The 22,424-nt window shown below is 42.5% G+C and overlaps 1 protein-coding gene across 11 annotated transcripts in view; it reads left to right on the forward strand.

The window, feature by feature from the left end:
• The window catches only part of Rpgrip1l (Rpgrip1-like), a 92,881-nt gene that overhangs the window by 64,204 nt on the left and 6,253 nt on the right, over positions 1–22,424 (forward strand). For 10 of the 11 annotated variants that reach the window (XM_063278006.1, XM_063278005.1, NM_001107414.1 and 7 more), the window contains 2 exons: positions 12,568–12,751; positions 19,979–20,063. In XM_063278006.1, the coding sequence (XP_063134076.1) occupies positions 12,568–12,751; positions 19,979–20,063 (269 nt within the window). Of the gene's footprint in view, positions 1–11,584; positions 11,687–12,567; positions 12,752–19,978; positions 20,064–22,424 lie in introns of those variants that run through there. The other variant, XR_010059993.1, reaches the window with a different exon arrangement.

The following is a 22,424-nucleotide window of genomic DNA, read 5'->3' on the forward strand; positions in this document are numbered from 1 at the left end:
TCTCCATCACTCTGCACCTCATTTTTTAAGCATGATCTCTCTGAACCTGGAGCTCGCTGACAGGCTACATTGTTTGCCCAGTGACACCAAGAATCTGTCTGCCTAGACCCACCTCCCCAGCGTGGTCATAGGACCTGCTGCTGCTGTCAGGGTTTTACCTGGCTACTAGGGATCTGAACCCAGGTCCTCATGATTACTTAGCCTCAGATACCTGGTGTGTGTTTGCTAAAGAAAGAAACCTCATCTTTCTAAAGTTGTAATTACTACTGTAATCAGTACATAATTAAATTTATATTAATATTACCTAACCTGTGGTAACCTAGTATGTGGAATTTTCATTGCTCAAAATTGATAAATCAAAGAAGGAATTTTATATAAGCTTATCTGTGCAGTTTTAATTATAGTGCTCAGTTAAATTAAATTTAATATTTTTTCTTAATCAAATACTAAATGTTAAATAATTTTATCAAACCAGTGAATGAAAATTCTCAGCCTCCCATTAGAACTGATAATAATATCAGTAAGGAAATAAGCTTTCTGTGTGGTTTGGTTTTATAGTCATAAGCAGAACTGATGGATGGATGGATGGACGGACAGACACATGATAGATAAAGAGATTTACTGAAAGACTTGGCCACTGTAATGGAGGTCTTCAAGCAGCAAGCTAGTGATTTAGAATAGATTGTGTATTGTCAGACTGTGTCAAAGACCTGAGAACAAGGACACCCACTGCATGCATTCTTACCTGAAAGCCAGCAGGCTCAAGGACCAAGAATCCACTCTGCTTCATGCCAAGTTTGAAGGCCTGTCCATCTTGATGGCACACTAGCACAAGGAGCTCCCTTTTCTGTGTGTGTGTGTGTGTGTGTGTGTGTGTGAGTGTGTGTGTGTGTGTGAGTGTGTGTGTGTGAGTGTGTGTGTGTGTGTGTGTGTGTGTGTGTGAGTGTGTGTGTGTGTGTGTGTGTGTGTGTGTGTGAGTGTGTGTGTGTGTGTGTGTGTGTGTGTGAGTGTGTGTGTGTGTGTGTGTGTGTGTGTGTGTGTGTGTGTGTGTGTGTGTGATTTTTGAGACAGGGTCTCACTGTGAAGCTCTGACTATCCTGAACTCACTTTAGATATCAGGCTGGCCTTGAACTCAGAAATTTGATCAACTCTGCCTTCCAAGTGCTGGGATTAAAGATGTGCATCACTAGGCCCAGCAAGGAGCTCCCTCTTCAGCCCTGGGTGCCAGTATCCCTTCAACTGATTGAACAGAGCCCATCCACAGTAGAGAGATTAGTTTGCTTTATTGAGTCTATCTAGATTTTAAGCTATCCAGGAGCACCTCACAGTTGTCATGTCATGAATTATTCACAACCATTACGAATTGACTAAATGTCTGGGTACCCTATGGCTTAATCAGGTTGGCAAATAAAATTAACCATCACAGCATTTCTCTCAGAACCTTGTATTTGTCATGTCTGAATGTTTGATTTTTCTGTTTTGTCTCAGTAGTTTATTCTGTAAGACACTGCCTACTTCAGCCTGATTTTTTTTGTTACATAAATGATTTAGCCTTTGAATACAAGAATATAAGGAATGAGATATTGAATCAGTGCTGAGTCTATGAGGACAGTAATGTAGGAATATATTTATCTTGTCAGGTTATAAACAGCACTCATTCCTCATGCCTTAAGACAGGTAGTAAACATAGCACAAGGCTCCTGCTTTTAGGGAACCTCTGTACTGATCAGGAATGTGCACTCATGTTCAGCCAACCAGTGTTACTAATTCATCAGTTGGATTGTAAATAATATCAAGAGGCCATATCAACAAGTGAGTCAGTCAACACTTGAACTCTTTAGCTACTTTCTAACCTACCTTCTCATTCTTCAAATGACTAAACTGTGATCTTAAAAGAAAGAAACTGGGGCTGGAGAGATGATGGCTCAGCAGTTAAGAGCACTGACTGCTCTTCTAGAGGTCCTGAGTTCAATTCCCAGCAATCACGTGGTGGCTCACAACCATCTGTAATGAGATCGTAATGAGGCACTGCAGCCTCCTTTGCAGTGTGGTAGGACAGCAGATTCTTCAGATGTTGGCCTAACGTAGACAACAGGGGCAGAGTGGCAGCTAATCTTACTTCCAAAACAGTGTCCATCATGTTTAATTAACCTTGAATGCACAGGAAGGTTTTTCTATCTTTACAATCCTAGACCATCAAAGCGGCGCATTAGGTAGTTTGAAAGCATTGCTGGTTGACACATTAAGAGGAACCGTTCCAGGGGGTTGGGGATTTAGCTCAGTGGTAGAGCGCTTGCCTAGGAAGCGCAAGGCCCTGGGTTCGGTCCCCAGCTCCGAAAAAAAGAACCAAAAAAAAAAAAAAAAGAGGAACCATTCCTGGCATGTCCTGGGCAGAGGGAAGGACTTAAACTAAACATGTTGCAATGTACAAGACCCACCACGAACAGCTCTCCAGCTTAATTGGCCATTGCAGTTTCAATTTGCTGTCCCAGATACAATTCATGGGGAAGTATTGAAGCTTCAACCCCAGGGCAGCTGTGTTATGAACTGAGGCGTGAGGAGGTTAGCTGGGTCATAAGGACTCTAAGATCTTGAGTAAGATTAGCACTCATTTAAAAAGGCAGAATGAAGGGAGCACTTCTGCCTCCTCCCACAAGAGACCACAATGTTCCCCTCTGGAGGACACAGCATCCAGCGTCGTCAGAGACAGAGCAGACACCAGACCTGCCAGCCGGCACCTTGACCTTGACTTTGAGCTCCTCACCCTTTGGAACTATGCAAATGGTTTTAGCAATTATAAATTACCCCATCTGTAATGTTTGTGAAAGTGGACTAAGACAGTAACATGCATACTTCTTATTGATTATTTCATTTTTTTTCTGAATGCTACTTTAGCAAATCATTCAATATAAAAATGAAACCTTTTTAAAACTATAATGATTACAAAAATCATATACAATTGTATATCCTTTATCCAGGTCTACATATTGTTTGGCCTACATTTTGCTGCATTTGTTTTGCCCTTTAGTCTCTTATACTTATGTGTTAACATATGTGTTCGTTTATAATATATAAATACATCCCTTAGAACTGCTAGGAACCATTTCAGAACTGCACAAAAAAAAAAAAAAAAAAAAAAAAAAAAAAAAAAAAAAAAAGGCCTTTCATGTCTAAGAACTTCACAGTAACAAGAGAATGTTGTTCCATGATTCCAAGTACCGAAGATCAAGCAAACTCTATTTCTCCTACTGCACTCTCATCCATAACCAGACGTTGTGGGGCTTTCCCCATATACCAAGTACTTCTTCAAGAAACAGCAGATAAATTCTGGAGCAATGACTAATGAAACAGCCGATTAGTTTGAGGAGAAAGGGATGGACGGGGTGGGGTGAGAATGCTTTAAGAGGTGTCTTAGATTTACAGACAGTCGTGAGCTCCCTTATAACAGTTGCTGAGAATTGAACCTGGATCTTCTGCAGGGGCGACAAGAAAACCATGGAGGTGTCCAGGTTCCTATTCTTAAGGAGTCTGTCTACTTGAAAAGCATTTTAAAAGGTAGATTTCATGTAAAGAGTAGTTTAGACCTAAATGATTTCTGAATATCACATAATCACACCCTGAAGTTATCCCTCTTTACAGACTTTTAAAACTGCTTCCTTGTATGGTGCCACAGTTAGGACTAGAAATCATGTCTCAGAGCAGTCTGGCCTATGCCAGTTCCACTGTGGGTTGCATTTTCCGGTATCACTGTGTAAGCAGTTTAAGATTACTTGGTGTCTTTTAATTTTTATATTAACAGATCCTAACAGCTCATAGATATTTTTTAGCATGTTGATCCTTAAAAGGAATCTAACAGATTTCCCGGGACTTAGACATTCCTTGGTTCCTTCTCTTTCCTTCATGTCTGTGATCTATAATTAATCATCGATTACCTCATTTTGTTTCATTTCATTTACAACATTTATGAGCTTCACTTTGTCAGTACGAAATGCTTGTCCCCTCCTTTCCTTTCCAAAGTGGTATAATTAGTGTTAGCATCTTTTTTAACAGGCTACATAAAGTTTAGTGGCGGGATTAAATCAAGTTATTAACATAATGTGCTAACCAATTGGCCCCTATCTCTCTTCATTTCCCGGACATCAAAGTGGCACAGAGTGCAAGTGTAATTGGGCCTGCTGGCCTGTCAGATCCCGTCAGCCTGATGACTGCCGCTTCTGCTAAAGAGCTTCTAGGCATGGTAATTAATGGGGGTGGGGAGCAGAAGTCTGCAAAATGTAAAACTTTGGACATTTCTCTATGAATATTTTATTAATTTGAATAATCATAAGTTAACAGTATCAATTTGATGTATAATACATCGATTAAAAGCCTTGTTTCAGGGCCTCAAAATAGATGTCAAAACTTAGAATTTGCACTTGTCCTGGCATTGAAAAATTAATTCTTTAGTATCATTGTCAAGTTTATGACTTAAAGAATGTATCTGCTTTCCACAACCAAATATATGGCCATCTATCTGCTCATGGGCCTGTGATGGCTGTTCTTAGTTGTCAATTGACTACATGTGGAATCAACTAAAACCCAACAGCTGGCTTCACCTGTGAGGGATTTGAAGCGGGAAGACCCACTTTTAATCCAGATCTTTTGAGGTAGGAAGATCCACCTTTAATCAGGGTCATGTCTTCTGGTGGCCGCCCATACAGAGGGTGTGGAAGAAGGAAGCATGCACTCTTCTGCTCTCTGCTTGCTCTCACTCTCACTGTCAAGTCTTCCTTCCCTGGCATTAGAGCCGACCTCTGCAGGATTCCCGTGTATACTGCAGACCAGCTGAGACATCCAGCATCCTGGACCGAACAACTACAGATTCTTAGACCTTCCGTTGATAGACAGCCATTGTTGACTAGCTGGACCACAGCCTGTAAGCCACTCTAATAAACCCCTTTCTTTAAATAGAGAGAGATTCAGCCTATGAGTTCTGTTCCTCTAAGGAACCCTAGTCCGGGTTAAATGTGTGCACAGGTAAGCATGGCAAACCACGGGCCGGAGAGAGCAGGCTCTGTGTGCGGCTCCCTTGACCCCACTCTTTTTCTGCCAATGGCAGCTGTGTGAAGGCAGCCCCTGTCGTTTGGACTAAGGCTCAGTCCACCTGCAGCACCATCGCTGAACAATAAGCTGCCTTCCAGTTGCTACAGAGATGGTGTCCAGCACATATGTGTTAAAACTCTAAAAAGTTTAATGATTGTTTCCTGTAGCTGCTACCTGATCAGGCTGGCTGGCTTTCTTAGAGCCTGCTCAGTGCACGAATCAGTTGGCTTTACTTTTAAAACATTAAACAAAAGCTGTTATTTTTATATAATTTATAATTTATATTAGACTATTCCTAACCATTACATAGATTGCCTCTGCAAAAGAAGTAATTTGTTAACTAATCCTGTACTAAGATAGCACATGACTAAGGAACAGTTCAACATGTTCATTCCGGAAGCTTCTCTCTAAATATTAGAGAAGGGTCACTGGGTACAAAACAAGTGTGTGAGAGCAAAAGGTTGCTTAAGAGGTTTCTTAAGAGTAAACCTCAAGCCAGCAGCATCCATATCATCTGAGAGGGGCGAATGCTTGAGCCCAAGACAGATGGATCAGAGGTTTTAAGATGGGCCTCTGTTTAGTGTATAATTCTGGGGTACTAAAGAGAAAGCAGCATTCTCCACTCTTAGGTCCCATGAAAGTCATCTGGGGTAAATTTTTTAGTGCCAGGATCCCTCTACCCACATCAATCAGGACAGTGTTTGTAGCTCCCTAGTGAGTCTCACGAATGACTGAGTGCCACTGTGCGACACCTGTTCAGGGCTGGTCCAGGTGCAGCAGCATCAGAGTCACCTGGAGCTGAGGGGCTTTTTGAAACCTTTCTTTTTCCTTCACTTCCCACCATAGTAACCCACATGGATGATAATAATGCTCTGATATCCATCCTTGTAGGACACAAAAACAATTTATAAACTATGTTTTAGAACATCTGCTAACGAGCCTCTGTAATTTGCTGATCATTACAGACACAGTAGTTTTCGTGGGGTAGAGGGACAGAAGAACAACATTGTAAAAATAAGTATTCTCAGTCACCCCTAGCACCATGTTACCCTTATCACTGAAGTTTTCAGTATTCAGTGCCCTTTAACAGGACGTGTTGGAAGAGTGAGGTTATCCACTAATGAAAACTGGCTTGTCTATTCTTTGTTAAAGATGTTCCCTTGGCACTGTGAGTTCTGGAGACATAGCATATCTCTCTGTCTTCTCATTTCTCTCAAATAATTACCATCTTCAAAACTGCAAAACTTTTCATAGCTTGTATAAGATAACGTTGGAAGTAGGAGTTGAACCCAGAACCTTGTACGTGGCTCTAACACTGAGCAGCGTCCTTAGTGTTGGTTTTAATGATACAGCATCTCATTGGGTGACCCAGACTGGCCTGGAGTTCATTCTTCCCCTCAGCCCCCCAAGTACTGGGTTTAAAACATGCACCACCATGCCTCTCAAAAATAGATATTATTCCTGATACCCAGATACCTTGGGGCTGGTATAAAGTCAAGAGGGCTTCTTTGGGTCTTTGGGATGGTTCTTCCGATGCCCAGCCTGAACAAAGGAAGTAGACACTCCTGTAGTCAGTGTGCACACCAGCCTCCTTACACACACCTCTGGTGCCATTGCTTCCATCAGCTCTTTTGAACTTACCTCAGTTAAACTCTTCAGTGGTGCAGGCACAGATCATCAGCTTCTGTCTCTCTGTTGTTTCTGTTCCTTTGGTACAAAGAACCAAGTCCCACATTTTATGTCTCCTACCAGCTGACATTGTGGGGTTTACACTCAGGATATTAGTTGCTTCCTTCTTGCTGTGATAAAATATGACCAAAGGCACCTTCTAGAGAAAGGGATTTATTTTGCTTACAGATTACAGCTCATCATTAATGGAGGCCAAAGCTCCAGGAGCTTGAAGCAGATCTCATAGAGGAACGCCGCCTGCTGGTTCGCTTCATTGGCTGGCTTAGCTACCTTTCCTATGTAGCCCAGACCCATTTGTTTAGGGGTAGTGCTGTCCAAGTGGGCTAGGCTCCTGTGTCGGTTAGAAATCAAGAAAATGCCACCCAGGCCTGCCTGATGACAGCAACAAACCAGATATGTCTGGATTTGTGTCACCTGACAAAAACTAGCACTAAAATATATAACATAAATGAACAAGAGTTAGAATGATTTGACTAAGGAAATCTCAGAAGCATAATATTGGATGAAAACCTAGCTGCGAAATTACTAGTCCTGTATGCTACCATCTATGGAACACCTAATAGAAAAGATAGGGTGTCTGTGGACACGTGTCGACATAGAAAATATGATTGTGTGCTTTGGGATGTTACAGCCCATTTCAGAACAGCTGTTCATCTAGAGAGCAGGAAAGACAGGGAACAATTTGTCATTTGGGGGATTCACCCTTATTAATGTTAGTGTTAATATTAATTTCTTCAGCAAAAGAGTTGACTTGTACACAGCACAGTATAGCATCTGTGTAAGCCTGGGCATTTATAGAGCCAAATTGTTTTCTGTACTTTTCTCACATTTTCATGTTTTATAATTGAAAAATTAAATATGAGCCCAGCAAGATGGCTTAGTGGGTAAAGATGCCACTGCCAAGCCTGACTGCCTGAGTTCAATCCTCAGGAGCCACAAGGTAGGAGAGAATGATCCCCTTAAAGTGTCCTCTGGCCACACACTCACTGTGACATCTGTGGCTTTTGAGTACTGTGACACACACACACACACACACACACACACACACACACACACAATGTAAATTAAGTACAATGAAAAAAGTTAAACCACATCTCATTATAGAAACCCAGACTAAAATCAAGCACATCTATAACCTCACCATTGTGAGATGCAGATGAGATACTGGCTGAGACAAGTTACACAGAGTTTATCATGGGTGATCCTCACAGAAAGCCATGACATTGTGTGTAGGGGCTGTCAGGTCGGGTTAAGGAATGTTCGAGAGACAGAGTGCCCATCTAGCATACACAAGGTCCTCAGATCAGTCCCCAGCACTGGAGAAAAAAACTGCCAAACCAACTCCACTGTGTCAGGTGAGGAAAGAGACCAAACTGGAGCATCTTCAGCCTGCTGATGCCAACCTAAAGAGTACTGCAGAGAACTGGCTGGGTGTAAATGAGCATCAGGGAGGGACAGCAGTGGGACGGAGCCAAGCCAGGGGAGCCCAGGTTAATTTTTCTCTGAGTAATACAAGCTGTCATCACATTTCCCGATCATTCCACTACATAATGTGTTGTGTCCATCTATACTGACAACTAAAAATTAGTCTTATGCAGTTCTTACTTGAGTCACTTCTTTTCACCTCAGTCACAACTTATAAAATTTCTTTGTACATGCTGATGTTGACATCTTACTAACTAGGGAAGCTGATAGGCAACTGGTGAACAAGGCAGGGAGGGAATGCATCAACTTACCTAGTACCAAAAGTCTATACCAATAAAGACGAAATACAGGAGTAGCCCAAGTCTGGACCATCTGGTACTGATGCTGTGCAGATGTGTCCTCTGTCCCCCTCCTTCTTCCCCCTCCCTTTTCCCCCTCCCCCATGTGGGGTGTGTGTGTGTGTCTGTGTGTGTGTATCTGTCTGTCTGTCTGTGTGTGTGTCTGTATGTGTGTGTGTCTGTCTGTCTGTGTATGTCTGTATGTGTGTGTCTGTATGTGTGTGTGTCTGTCTGTCTGTGTATGTCTGTATGTGTGTGTGTGTCTGTATATGTGTGTCTGTGTGTGTGTCTGTCTGTGTGTGTGTGCCTGTGTGTCTGTGTCTGTGTTTGAGACAGGCTCTCATTTTTGTGCCCTGGTCTAGCCTTAAACTCATGTTGATTCTTCTGCCTTAGCTCCTAAGTGCTTGGACCATTCCCAACTTCATCCATGGTCTTCTCAAATCAGTATATTATTACTCCTAATTCTCTTAATTAAAGTTTCTTTTTATTGCAACAAATTCTAAACTCACAAAAGAGTTAAAGTAATACCATCCTGCCGCCCAGATTCAGTGTATTAACATTTCAGATAGTCTTCCCCAATTAAAACTCAGAGCAGTAAGAGTTTTTGCAGTAATTAAAAAATTAGCTGCTTCCCAAAATGTATCACATAAAAGTATTTTCCATATGTGGAAACTTTAGAAACAGCAGCTTCACATAGTTCTGGCAATATAAAAGATATTCTGGTCATAGAGAGGACATTTCGTTCTCCTGTTTTCCACTGAATGTTTATTGTGAGCCTACTGTGGACCAGGTGCTGGCGAGGGTATTAAACAGCAGTCAAGTCAGCTCTGTGCCTGCCTGCTGGAGCTTACGGTCCAGAGAGAAGCAAGTGGGTAAGGGGTCTGTGCTGTGCAATAAGTTCAAGAAGCAGTGACAGCTGGGGGGGGGGAGCAGCCTGCAGTTGCTCAGAGGTCATCACAGAGTGTATGGTCCACAGTGACTAGATTCTGTCCTAAGGAAAAGATTATTTCCAACAGAATAAACTACAGATGAAAAAAACACACCCCAAGCACACCATAGCTTGAAGGAATGGCTAAAGTACAGGATACTAGAAATATCTTCAAGCAAAATAAAAGGTGATTAGATTGGTTTTAGAGAATTCTCTTACAAAAGGAGGGTGGTTGGGACTAAAGGCAAAAGATTAGCGGTAAGGCTGCCTCCTGTTTTACATGTGTGTTTTGTGGTCATGAGAGAAGATCCACTTCCTGGGCGTGCACAATTAGGTGCCACTGTCACTAAATTTTTGATACAATCTGTTTCCTGTGGCTGATAAATTATCTATTATACTAATCCTCATTCCATCAAGTTTCTATCTTTTAATACCTAAAACTGTTGTATTAAATGTTAGCCCCAACAAGAATCTAAAGACATTTCTCAGATACTAAATGAGAAAAGGGACCAGTGGTTGCTGCATACGGTCTGAACTATCAAACTCTTGCAGCGGTCCAGTAAGGGATTGAAATCGGAATTTAAATGGACAGAAATGGGGATCTCTGCAGGAGAGTTGGAGGGGAAGACAAAACATCAAGAAGACTCCAGACCTTTTAGCCATAGGTGGCAACACTCAAAGGACAGGACTGTCTGCTGAAGCAGGAAATGAATGGGATGGGGAGGAGAGAGAAGAGTGACTACTGCCTTGTACAGTCACACAACTGCTGGTCCTCTGCATCTCTAGATCCTGCTACATGAAGTAAATGAACTTTAGACTTGAACGAAGCAGAGTAAATAACGTGTTAAAAGTAAATTGCCTGGTACTATTAATGACAGTTACAATCATTGAAAAACGCCTTCTTTAAAACTTGCTTTGTGGGCATATGTGACTTGATATTCACTTTATAGATCGACTACAAGTCTAATGCAGGCGACATCACCATGGCTTATACTCAGTGTTGGACAGCAATTTAGAATATTGGGGTGAGAGAAGTCACAAAAATCACAAAACCAAAACAGAAAGAAAAATTGACAAATGTTTAAATCCACCCCCATTTTTGGATAATTCAGTGTTTTTTCCTTTTGTTGTTTTCTTTGGTGAGTTCCATGTCCTGGCAGCCCAAATTAGTTCTTAAAATCATGAAAATTTCTGCTTGTGGATTATGTAATTAAAATACTGTTAATAAAATAATATCTTAAGTAAATTAGGGTCTTCAGCTGTTTTAAAATTTATCTCGTCTTCATTCCACGTGTCATAAACAGTTTTAAATTCTGAGCTTCACAAGCTGGAACTCAGTGCATCCTCCTTCCTCACAGCCACTCCTTTTCCTCCCTGGTGCAGGAGCACGGGCGTTGGTGACATGCTTCTGCCACACAATTCTAAGCTGCCCATATCTGCATTTACTTTTACACTGAGCTTTATGCACGCCAGCATTATAAAATATGTGTGTGCAATTCTTGCAGCCGCAGTACATTTTAAAGAAAAAATAATATCGTTTAAAGTGCTTTCTTTACCATGTAGTCTTCACTGGTCACAGAGGAGTCTTTCTGAACTGAGGTTAGACAATAGCGCCAACTTCATTTTTTATGCACGTGAACAGGGAGGGCTTGAGGTTATTAGTTGAAACCGAGTAACCTTTCCAGGCTTTCATCTCTTTCTTTTCAAATTTGAATATGAAAAGCATATTCAAGTCAAAGACCATCACTTTAATGACATTTGGCAGTCATTTGATTTATTAGGTTTTAGAAAAAATTTTCCTTTAAATATTTCATCATACTATGCTAATCCTAGTAATATTGCCAGCTGCAGCCTTGTACCTGTATTAGTGGAGACAGAATGGTGTGGAGTTTTCTCTGTCATCCTAGTAAAATTTCCATGAATCTACTGAATAATAAAATAACCTTATTGAAATATTCAGATTTCAGTTTTTAGTTAAAGTGTCTTAGAATACATAATAAAAGAAAATGTCTTTTGAAAGAAGTAGGTAAAATTACTTCATCAAATATTGAGGGGTTTGACAGCAATGGAAATGGTTCTTTGTGGAAACATTCTTACATAGGATACTTTTTTTTTTTTTTAGATTTGCTTAATTACACACTGAAATGTCTACGTAGTCACTATGGTGGACTTCAGTGCTGATGTGCACTTAACAGTGAATTTCTACAACCTGATCACAAAACAGGTTATTTTCATGGTTTTCTAAGTATCATTCAAAGCTTATATGATTGACAGCATAGCTTTGATTATAAGGAAGAATTTTAACAATAAAAAGCAAATTTTAAATCGTGAGAAATTTAACTCAGGAAATGTTAAAGTATGATCAAATATTGAAGTCAGTTGTCAATTGAAGTCATTCTTCAAGGAACATTTGTAAGTCTCGTGTCAATGCCTGTGGATTCCAGGAGAAAATCAAATTAAATGCCATTTTAAGTCTTCATTCTATAAATGTGAAGTGGAAAATAAATTGCAAGAAATAACATGTAAACATAGATATAAGACGTTGCTTCTTTTGTTGGAATTACTGTGTGAAGTAAATTATGGCAGAAATGTGAGAATGAGCTGTAGTTTCTGCTCCAGTCGCTATAGATTGACAGGACTATATATATTAGCATAATAGTGCTAAAGTCTTCTACAGGCTTTGATCGCTGCACACTTGAGCGTTCCCAGGTCCTGCCAATTAAATAAAGCAGGGATAAACATGTACTTCATTACCTAGTTTGAAACAAGGCCAACTGAGGTTGTCATCCTGGAAGCCATCGGAGATGAAGACCTCATCATGTTCACTCCTCATAGACTTCCAGTGGGGTATTTATAGCCTCAGATGTAAATCAGCAGACAATTGTATGACACTGTTCCCTTCAAACCCTGGGGCGTTAGAATCTCATTCTCTCTGTGTGTCGTGGATAATCCATCGTGTGCAATGTATGGAAGCGTACACTGTATTCCAGAAAAGGAATCCATTGGCTGTGGCATTTTATTTTACACTAATAGTGGAATAGAATAAATGGTATTTTTTGCTTGATTATTTGTTTTTTGATAATTTTTTTATTTGACTCTTAACAGCCATCGGAAGAAATTCGGATTGAGATTATAGCTCTGAGCCTTAATGATTCTCAGATAACCAGGGAGGACACTGTTCAGCGACTGTTCATCGAGTGCCGGTTCTACAGTCTTCCCGCTGAGGAGACGCCTATGTCACTGCCCAAACCCAAGAGTGGACAGTGGGTCTACTATAACTATACCCATGGTATGTATGACTTCTTTGCAATATAGACTTTTATGTGCATTTTTCCCATCTATGAAGGAAGCTAAGGTCTCTGATGTTCACATGATGAATTCATAGAAGTCTTATCAGATTAGTTTAATAAAGCCAGCACTGGAGCATTAAAATTACTTTGAAGTCACTGTAAAATTAAGAGAAAACACGGATACTGGGAAAGTGATATCTGTCTGCTCCTTCTATTACGATACCTACAGGAAATGCCACCTAAGTCTACCATTGAGTTTTAAAATGGGGGTTTTCTTGCTTGAAGCATTCAGATCATGTAGTGCCCTGACCGTGGGCTGCTCTTCTAGTCACTATCATCACATAAATCTCTCTGCCTAATAGAGCAATGCTAAGTTCTCACTGTGGCAGCAGGCAGCTTTGCTTTTCAAGGCTGTCAGCTGACATGTAAGTCTATGGGATCAACACAGACTCAATAAAAACCCTAAGAGTCTTTAGACCAATCAGTGCTCAGGAGTTTCTTCTGTTACATAGTCAACAGTGTAGAATCAGAAGGAAACAAGGTCACGTGGAGCTACCTTCCTCAAGAGTTGAAACAGCTTAGCACAGTCTCCATGCTGATGTGAGCTCTGAAGATGGGTCCTGCCTAGGTTTTATGAGACAGCTCATCTCACCCTTGCGGACACTCTGTTGCTATGAAGAGACACCATGATGAAGGCAACTTACAGAAGAAGGAGTTTCTTAGGGGCTTACAGCTTCAGAGGGTTAGTCCATGACCATCATGGTAGGGACAGTGGCAGCAATTGGGAATGGCTGAGAGATTATATGCTGCGATAGCAAACATGAGGCAGAGAAGGAACTTACTGGAATGGTATAGACCTTTGAAATCGCAGCGCTCACTCCCAGTGGCACACCCCCTCCAACAAAACCACACCTCCTAATCCTTGCCAGCAGTTGTACCAACTGGGGACCAAGTGTTGGGCATACGAGGGCCGTTCTCTCTCAACCACTACAGGGACTAAGAATGATGATGATGATGATGTTTTGAGACAAGATCTCTGTTTAGTCCCGGTTGTCCTGGAACTGGCTATATAGTGGAACTCTCAGACATCCACCTGCCTCTGCTTCCAGAGAGCTGCAGTTAAAAGCACGAGCTAACATTCCAGGCTGCTAAGATTTTTTTCTTCGAGTCTTAGAAACAGCATTTTAAGAAACACACATAGTCTCGCTATTGTAGCAGCAGAATCACAGATGATCGTGCCTACTTAAAAAACAAAAGCAAGGGCTGGAGAGATGGCTCAGTGGTTAAGAACACCCGACTGTTCTTCCAGAGGTCATGAGTTCAATTCCCAGCAACCACATGGTGGCTCACAACCATCTGTAAAGAGATCCGATGCCCTCTTCTGGTGTATCTGAAGACAGCTACAGTGTACTTATATATAATAAAATAAATCTTTAAAAAAAAAAGCAAAACAAACAAAGAACCACTGGCCTTTTTGTAAATACATTCATTATTGAGGTAGTAATCTGGGGACCCAGAGATCTGCTCAGATCTTTTCTGTGTGCACAATTCTTGCTGGTATGTGAGCTTAGTCCAGATGTGTTGGTCCCCTAGTTCCTTCACTTATTTAAATGGAAAGTGAGTCCTAAGATCCCTCCCAGTTCAAACTCTAACAACCAATGTCTTGAGAAACCGTATAAGAAGAAACACGCCCAGAAGTATTTTCTCAGGTTTCCTAAAGATATTCAGTGTACAGCACCAGAAAATAAAGCCAAATCAAATGTCAGCACTAGTAAAATAGATGTTCAATTAATTTTAATGAGGATATCCCCAGGAAAGAGATGGACTTGGCTTTTGTGTTATATAAAGGTCAGCAGCACAGTGTTTGTCTAGACTGGCAACAAAATGTTCTTGAGAAATTGCCTATACACTGAGAAATGTGGCCACGTAACAGAACAGATGTTTCCATTTGCCTAGAATCAAATCCATCTTTGGATCAAACCTATGATATATGCTGAAGCCTTCTAGGTTTTGTGCACAGAGCTGTAGAGGTCTTTTGGGGACCTCATTGCCAGATTGCATTATTCCTCCCTTTACTGCAAGGCATCTGATTGGTGTTTTAGCAGTTGCTTATGTTCCCAAGGAATTAGATATTTGATGGGGAAAAAATCTTGAAGGAATTCGGTAGTAGTGTTTATTATACTTAAGTTTCTATTCTTGTCTATTGGGCTTTGACTGATTTTGAGACCGGAGCATCTTTTTCCATTCGTAAGCAGGGGGAAGGGGTACACTCAGCATCTAGACACTGGTGTTTCGGATGAAAAACCCAAGTCCCAGGCCATCAGCAGACGTGAGAAGTACATACCCATCTTGTTTGTAGTTATTTTCATTTAGGTAGAAGTAGAAATATTTGTTCTGTTTTATTGGATTTTTAATGTACACTTTAATCATCATATCTGTCTCACTGCTGCAGAGGGACGGTCTCGGACCTTTGGTTAATAGACAAGTACATTAAAGTAACTCATTACTGTACTGATTTACCATCCACTTGTTACTTAAAGAAAGTCAATGTAATACAGCCTTACTCCCCCCAAATCTTACTGAATGTTAATGAAGGTCATTTCATTTCTAAGTTGGCTTTTGAAATCCAATGGAAGATTTAGGGCACAATTAGGATACACTCTTGTGCAAACTCTTTATCCACCGAGAGGGTCACTGAACCCAGCTCTGATTTGACTCTGTGTGGTGATCTGAGTCACACAAAAGGAATTTGCATGTCAAGGTCTAAATTAGGTACATTGATGACTGGAATAAACCAGCAGTCCCCAGGATTATTCATAATCATAGTCTTTATGAAGATTATTCATAATCATAGTCTTTATGAAGAGGTGTTAAGGACAGTTCCATTTGCATATAAGAACTATCTTCTCAGGGTGAGGGTTACCTTAAAAATTGAAGCTCAATTCACTTGGTAGACACTGGTAGCAAGAATAAAACATTTGCATTTTATTGGGCTTGAAAATTTTACTCAGAGAATGCTGAGTAAAGAAAATAGTTTGGGGGAGAAAGATTAATGGTAGGCCTGAGGAGTGCTGTCTGGGCTGAATAAAGCTTTCTGGGGAGTTGACAGTCGGAAGAAGAAAGATTAATGAAATTGGCGGAGGTTTTCATGAGACTTGTGCAGATCTGGACCTTCAGTCTCTGAGGATTGAGAGTCTATCTTCTGGAACAATTAAAGTTTAATTCAGAAGATGAAAAGGATGTAGAACATCAGAGTTTGTTACTAATAGGAAGAGAAATTTGGCAAAGAGAACGATTACAGGGGTGATAATATTTTAATATAAAAGTTATCAAAGATTCAAAGTTCACACCTTCTATAATTAATCCATCTGCATTTCTTCTTGCATTTGATATTGAGAGAGAATTTAGAAATTTATCCAGCATCCCAAAGTAAGGGATGTTTTTACTGTATTTTTAATTGACACAATAATTATAAATGTTGGAGTGGAGGTGTAGTCAGTGCTAATGTATTTGTCTAACAAGCATGAGGCCCTAAGCTTAGACCCTGAACCCCAGAAGATAACAGTAAAAAAATTGCTATACATCTTTATAGGGTACCACATGATGTTCTAATTTACATGTAATGTTCAAATCAGACTAAGCCTACTGGTTTTGCTAATGTTTTTCCTTCTTTGTGGTTAAAATATTTATAATCCTTTCCTCTTTGGAACAGTCATTCTCTACAGTGCAATAGCATTCCAGAACTTACTTCTCTTATCCAGTACCTGGGACATGTTGATCAGCCTTCCTCATCCCTCTAGAAACCTGTGTCCTATTCTCAGCTTCTCTGTGATCATCTTCCCTGGATCCCACTTGTGCTAGCCCACCTTACTGCACCGAGCATAGTACTCTCCAGCCCCCGCCCCATTCGTATTAGCACAGCTAACAGAACTTCCTCCTTTCTGTGACTGAAACGTATTAAATTGGGTGTGTTAATTGAAGATCTTGAGCTTGGACTATCATATCTTTTTAAGGATGTGCTTGTGGAGTTTATGTCAAAACTTAGCAAGTTCTAGACAAATGTGATTTCTTGTGGAAATAGGAGTTAAGCACTGTAACTGTTTGGGGAAATTAGTTTTATTTTGGTTTAGGTTTTGGTTTTTCGAGCCATTATTTCTCTGTGTAGCCCTGGCTGCCCTGGAACTTGCTTTACAGACCAAGATGACCTCAAGTTCACAGAGTCCCACATGCCTCTGCCTCCCAAGTGCTGGGATTGAAGATGTGCACCACCACTTCCTGGGTAACACAATTACTTTTTAAACGGTGTAAAAATACCCTCCTTTTTTTCTGAATCCCATATAAATCTTGGATCATATAAATCACAGGATCATAGACTCATGTCATAACACTAGGGGGCCAAAGTGCCCCGTTTTCCCACAACATTCAATGTAGAGTATTCCATGCTTCCTGATCCCATTTGTAAGAACTGGGCAAAGGAACGTTGGTCTGAGATGTTCTTGGTGGGCGGTTCCCTGACTGGCATCAGTAGCAGCAAGAGGAGCAGTGTTGTCCCTGCAGAGGCTTAGGCTGTACTGCCAACATGCTTCATCTGAAATGGAACGCCAAGTAATCTGTAACCAAGCCATCTAAGTAGCAGGGATGTGTGTTAAACCCTGATAACCACTAACCAAAATCAGAAGCCCAATCTAGACTATATTTATACAAACAGGCACAATTCCAAGTGGGTGTGCTTTTATGAAAACTAAACTTATTGTTAGGAACTAGAATTTTATTTTTGAAAACACGTTTTTAAGAAGTCAACCAAGATGTTCAAGTCAGCTTTATGGGTCTAGTCGATATCAGTTTATGAACAGGGAAGCAGGCGGCTTGCCCAGCTTAGCTACAGACCTTTCCGTTTCCAGCCAGGAAATGCCCTGGTTGAAGTGCCAGGAAAAGCATAGCTACAGAGGAGGGAGGTGCAGGCACACTGGAGAGCTCTAGGCCACTGAGCGCAGGCGCCAGCTCCATGTGCTCTAACAGAGTTCTGGCCTTCTCTGGTCTGCTTAGTCATCTGTGAAATGTAGATCAACCTCCCTCTTAACCCTGTGGCGGAGTGGAGTGCCCAGTGCATAAACATCACTGAATAAATGCTGCCTGGTGGGGTGGTGCAGAAACATAGCTGGGAGTTGGTTTATTTTCAAAGGTTAAACGTCTGTGTGTCGGCAGTTCTCCCTCTGTGTAAATAGCAGAAAGAATCGGAGTCGAGGACACAGGCACAGAGCCCGCTGTGTCCACTGCTCCTGACACAGCAGTAGGAACAACCCGAAAGTCCCTGACGGGGTGACTGGAAAACAAGATGTTTGTGTGCATGTAATGGAGGTAGAATTCTCACTGTGCGATGCATGCTGCCGCTGACTCGAGCCTGGAAATACCCCTGCCCAGAGAAACAGGGCAGAGACAAGGGGCAGAAAGTGACCCACACAGAGGGAGTCGGGAGACGGGAAGTGAAGGGTTCCCAGGGTGGAAAGGGGACGAATGTTACTGATGAACAGGAAGAGTTTCCGCTGAGATGAGCGGACGACCCTAGAGCAGAGGAGGAACGACAGCATCCTTCTAAATTTAGAAAAAGCCCTTTTCTTTTGGATGCCAGAGTTGGAAATTCAGAGGTTTTTAATACGAAGAAATTATTTGTATTTCTGTATCAAAGACATAAATTATTATCTGGTAAGAGTAACAGTTCATGTCATGGCAAGGGCTAGTCCGAAACGCTGTAGAGATTCATCAGTGTTTCCCCTGGGTTGTTTTGTTCTAGTGTTTAAATTACGTGAGTGAGGGAGAGAGTGTGGAGGTCTGTGTGCCATGGCACCGGTGTGAAGGTCAGAGACCAGCCCTTGGGAAGTGGTTCTCCCCTTCCCGCAGCGTCCCGTGGACTCCTCCTGGGTCTCCAGAACTGTGGCAGCAAGTGCTTCTGTCCACTGGGCCGTCACACCACCCAGCTCGGTTGTCCTCTAAATTACCTTCACTTTCTGGCCCGCAATGTTAGTAACCAGTACAGCCTAAAAGCTTTAGGATCCTGAAGTGGGAGAACATATGAAAGCCACATATTGAATTGGAAAGAAATCCATTTAGTTTAATAAACTGACAGTCTAAAGTTGAGGTACTGACCCGCAGCACTGGTAAGGTCTAATGGCTAAGATGACCTCTGGCAATGACAAAGAAAACACCAGAACCATTTGTGTTGGTCTCTGTTAATGTTGGTAGCTCACACAGTATAGTGTCCTGTAAGGACAGTGACCTTGGTTCTCCAGAGCTGGGTAACCTGGCTACTGGGCTGCCATGATTACTCTCTCTCTCTCTCCTGAGCCACTGTTTACCTCCTTGTCTTCCGCTGTATGTCCCTACATCCCTCAGGGCACACCTTTGGGTTCTGATTAAGATTGGTCCGACAGCCAAGCAGCTGAATGACTCCATTGCATGGCCATTTGCAGCTGAACTCAGAAGTGTTGTAGTGAAATGTGTTTGTTCCCAGTGGAACCTGAAGGAGCAGGAGCTCCAGTCACATCAGCACTGCCCCTACATGCACTTTTGACCGTGACTGGGTTGAGACCTGGCTGGAAGAGAGCTCTAAGCCCAGACTAGCACGTAGGAGAGGAGTGTCTTCTCCCCCGTGCCAACTCCCAAGCACCAGGTGGCACTTTTGACAGTCACTCATCTGTTCCAGCCACACTCCTGTGTGCCGGGACCAGAACAGTCTTCACATACCAGAAAGCCCCGCTGCCTTGTCCCACCGTGCACTGTCCCATCAGCCGTGGCTTTCCTCACCTGCTTACTCGATGCCTTTTGTAGCGTGTGGTGTCAGGAGAGGAGGCTGTCAGGGAGGATGAGCATGCCACCTTACACGGTCGTCATCACTTGCTTCTCAGGTGAAGAAAAGGGCTGTGACTCCCTCAGATCCACAGCAGTAAAGACCCGAAGCTTTTCAGTCAGCCCTGCCAGAGCCATAGCTGGTAGAGGTAGCAATGTAGCACTCTGAGATGTGTGTATCCTCTCCGACAGTGCGCATGTAACCTGTCAGTGGCATGACACCACATCACATGACCATCCTAATTCGATTCTGACTTCCTAGACACACAAGCACGGTGGCATGGTGTGTGTGTGTGTGTGTGTGTGTGTGTGTGTGTGTGTGTGTGTCTTTAAAAACAGTATAGGCCTAGGTGGCTTCTCACATGGACTTGTCTTTGCTGCAGTGCTCTACCTGGATAAAGAGAACAACCCAGCGGTGAGAGACGTCTTAAAAGCCGTACTGCAAAGGCGGGAACTGCCTCACAGAAGGTACTCACAGCAAGTCCACAAGAGCACATCTCTATGTCCTCTTGCTCTCAGGAAGGCTGGAGCCCCTCCTTGAAGTCTGGTTACCTCCAAGGAAGTTTGTCAATGAAATGACATCGGGGTTGGGTAGCTCAGTGGTAGAGTGCGTGGTTAGCATGAGTGAGATACTAGGTTTAATTCCAGGCACTGCAGAAACAGAAAAGGAGAAAAGAGTACAGGAATGGCAGTAATTCCTACATCCCAGCATTGTTCCTTTAAAAATGCCCAAATATCCCTGTCTTTTTTAACCCACAAAAGCCTAGTGCAGACAGCATGTGGGAAATGCTTCTCTAGTGAATACTGGGAGGCAGCTCTTTGCCCTATGCTGAAGAAGGGGAGGGCACTCCTTCCCCCAGCCAAAGCCAGGGGGCGCTAAGAAATGTTCTCTCTGGTTCTAAGTGCTCCTGAATACTTCCCAACTTAGCTCCCAGTCTGAGACCGCCCGTATTCAGGAGGCAGCCTGCTCCGTAATGATGCTAACTTGGCAGCCACAGCGAGGGGTCCCCACTCTCCCTGGACAAGTGGAAAGGCCTGCATACCCCACAGGGTTGGATTCCCATCACCAGCTTGGGACTCACAACATCTACTCCAATCCCAAGGAGTCCAGTGCTCTTTTCTGGCCTCCACGGGCACCACATGCACCTGGGGCATTCAGGCGAGCACTCCTGCACATAAAATGAAAACAAATACATTATCAAAAAATGGTTTTCATTATTAATATTAGGTCATGGTTCTGACTCTGATTCAAGTTCCTTTTTGGCTTCTTTTTCTTTAGCAAGAGTTCTACCTAGAAAACCCACCAATGAGGAGGACAGGCCATAATGACAAGTAAATAATTAATTACATCTGCAATGATTAGGGACAGACACTGAGCAGGCACTGAGTGTGGTGGCGCTCACCGTCAGTCCTAGTGCTCGGAAGACAGCCCCTGGGAGCAGGTGGATCTCTAGTCCAATCTACAGAACAAGCCACAGGCCAGCCAGAGTTACATAATGAGGACCCATAAAAGTGTAGAAAGAAAAGAAACTGAACAATTTAAGTGCTAAAAGAGAAGATAACAGTGGAAGGCAATCTGAAAACGTGACATTTTATGAAGGTTGAAGAGACTCAGTCAAAAGACGTATGGTTCCAGGCCAATGGAATGCCAGGCAAAAGGATGACACAGAGGGCATTCTGGGAAAGATGGGAGGGCTAGCAAGGCTGGGCTTGGCAGTAGAGCCTTGCAGGAAGGCACAGCTGTGGAGCATGTGAGGTTTGCCCACCCCAGGTGTGCGTCTGAGCCTCAGCTTTTAAATTCATCTAGTGGGCCTCCTTCCCTTTTGAGTTGAGCTTTCTACCTCTTCCATTGGTTTTGTTTGTTTATTTTAATGCTGGATGTGGAAACCAGGTCCTTGCCTTTGTCCATGTGAAGGAGGAGTTTCAACGCTGATCTATACCTTAGATCTGTGAATTGCATTTGACCTCTCATTTTGCTCTCTTTAGAATTTAAAGCCAGGAATACTGCATTTTCATATTGCTAGCCCTTTCTGTAGAACTTAGGAGGATTTTTTAAATGTTGTCTCAGAATTCATGTACACTGAGCGAAGGTAATAGCTTGCCTTTATAAAATGATGCAGCTATGGTCTCGAAGCCTGAGATTAAAGTATATTGCATGCCAAGGTATCTAACATACCTGAAAACAGCCCCAGAGAGCCTCTTTTTCCCTGTGTGTCCTGCGCCATAGGATGCCGTCTGTGGGCACTATCCAAACTGCATTCGTTCTGGGACAACATTTTTGCTGTTGTTCTGGAATGTTTTGCTTGCACGTCTATATGTGCACCATGTGTGTGCTCCACCTGCAGAGGTCCGACAAGGGCACTACGTCCCTGGAAGTGGAGTTACAGACAGTTGTGAGCTGTCATGTGGGTGCTGGGACTAGAACCTAGGTCTTCTGCAAGAGCAGCCACCTTTCTGGTTCCATCAGTGGTCATTTGTCTGTAACTGAGTAAAGGAATCAGGAGATAATTTGGGAGTCTGATTAAAAAACACTTTCCCCCCCGACTTAACCTTCTGTGACCCAGACTTCCTTGTATCATTTCATCTGGTCGTCACAGGAGCCTGCCCTAGCCTTCGGTGTAGTTGTCCTCCATTGCACAGATAAGGAAACTGAGACCAGGGAGACTGAGTGATGCCTCCACCACCACACGCCTGTACAAGTGTGGAAGCCAGAACGTAAGAGCGAATGCCCTAAGCACCCACCGAGCCCCTCTGTCCTGTGCAGCTTGTAAACCACTCAGGCCGCCTAGCAGCTGCATGGTGTTCTGTGCCTTCTGTGTGAACAGGTGG

The sequence above is a fragment of the Rattus norvegicus genome, chromosome 19 (genome assembly GCF_036323735.1).
Source record: "Rattus norvegicus strain BN/NHsdMcwi chromosome 19, GRCr8, whole genome shotgun sequence".
Classification (NCBI taxonomy): Eukaryota; Metazoa; Chordata; class Mammalia; order Rodentia; family Muridae; genus Rattus; species Rattus norvegicus.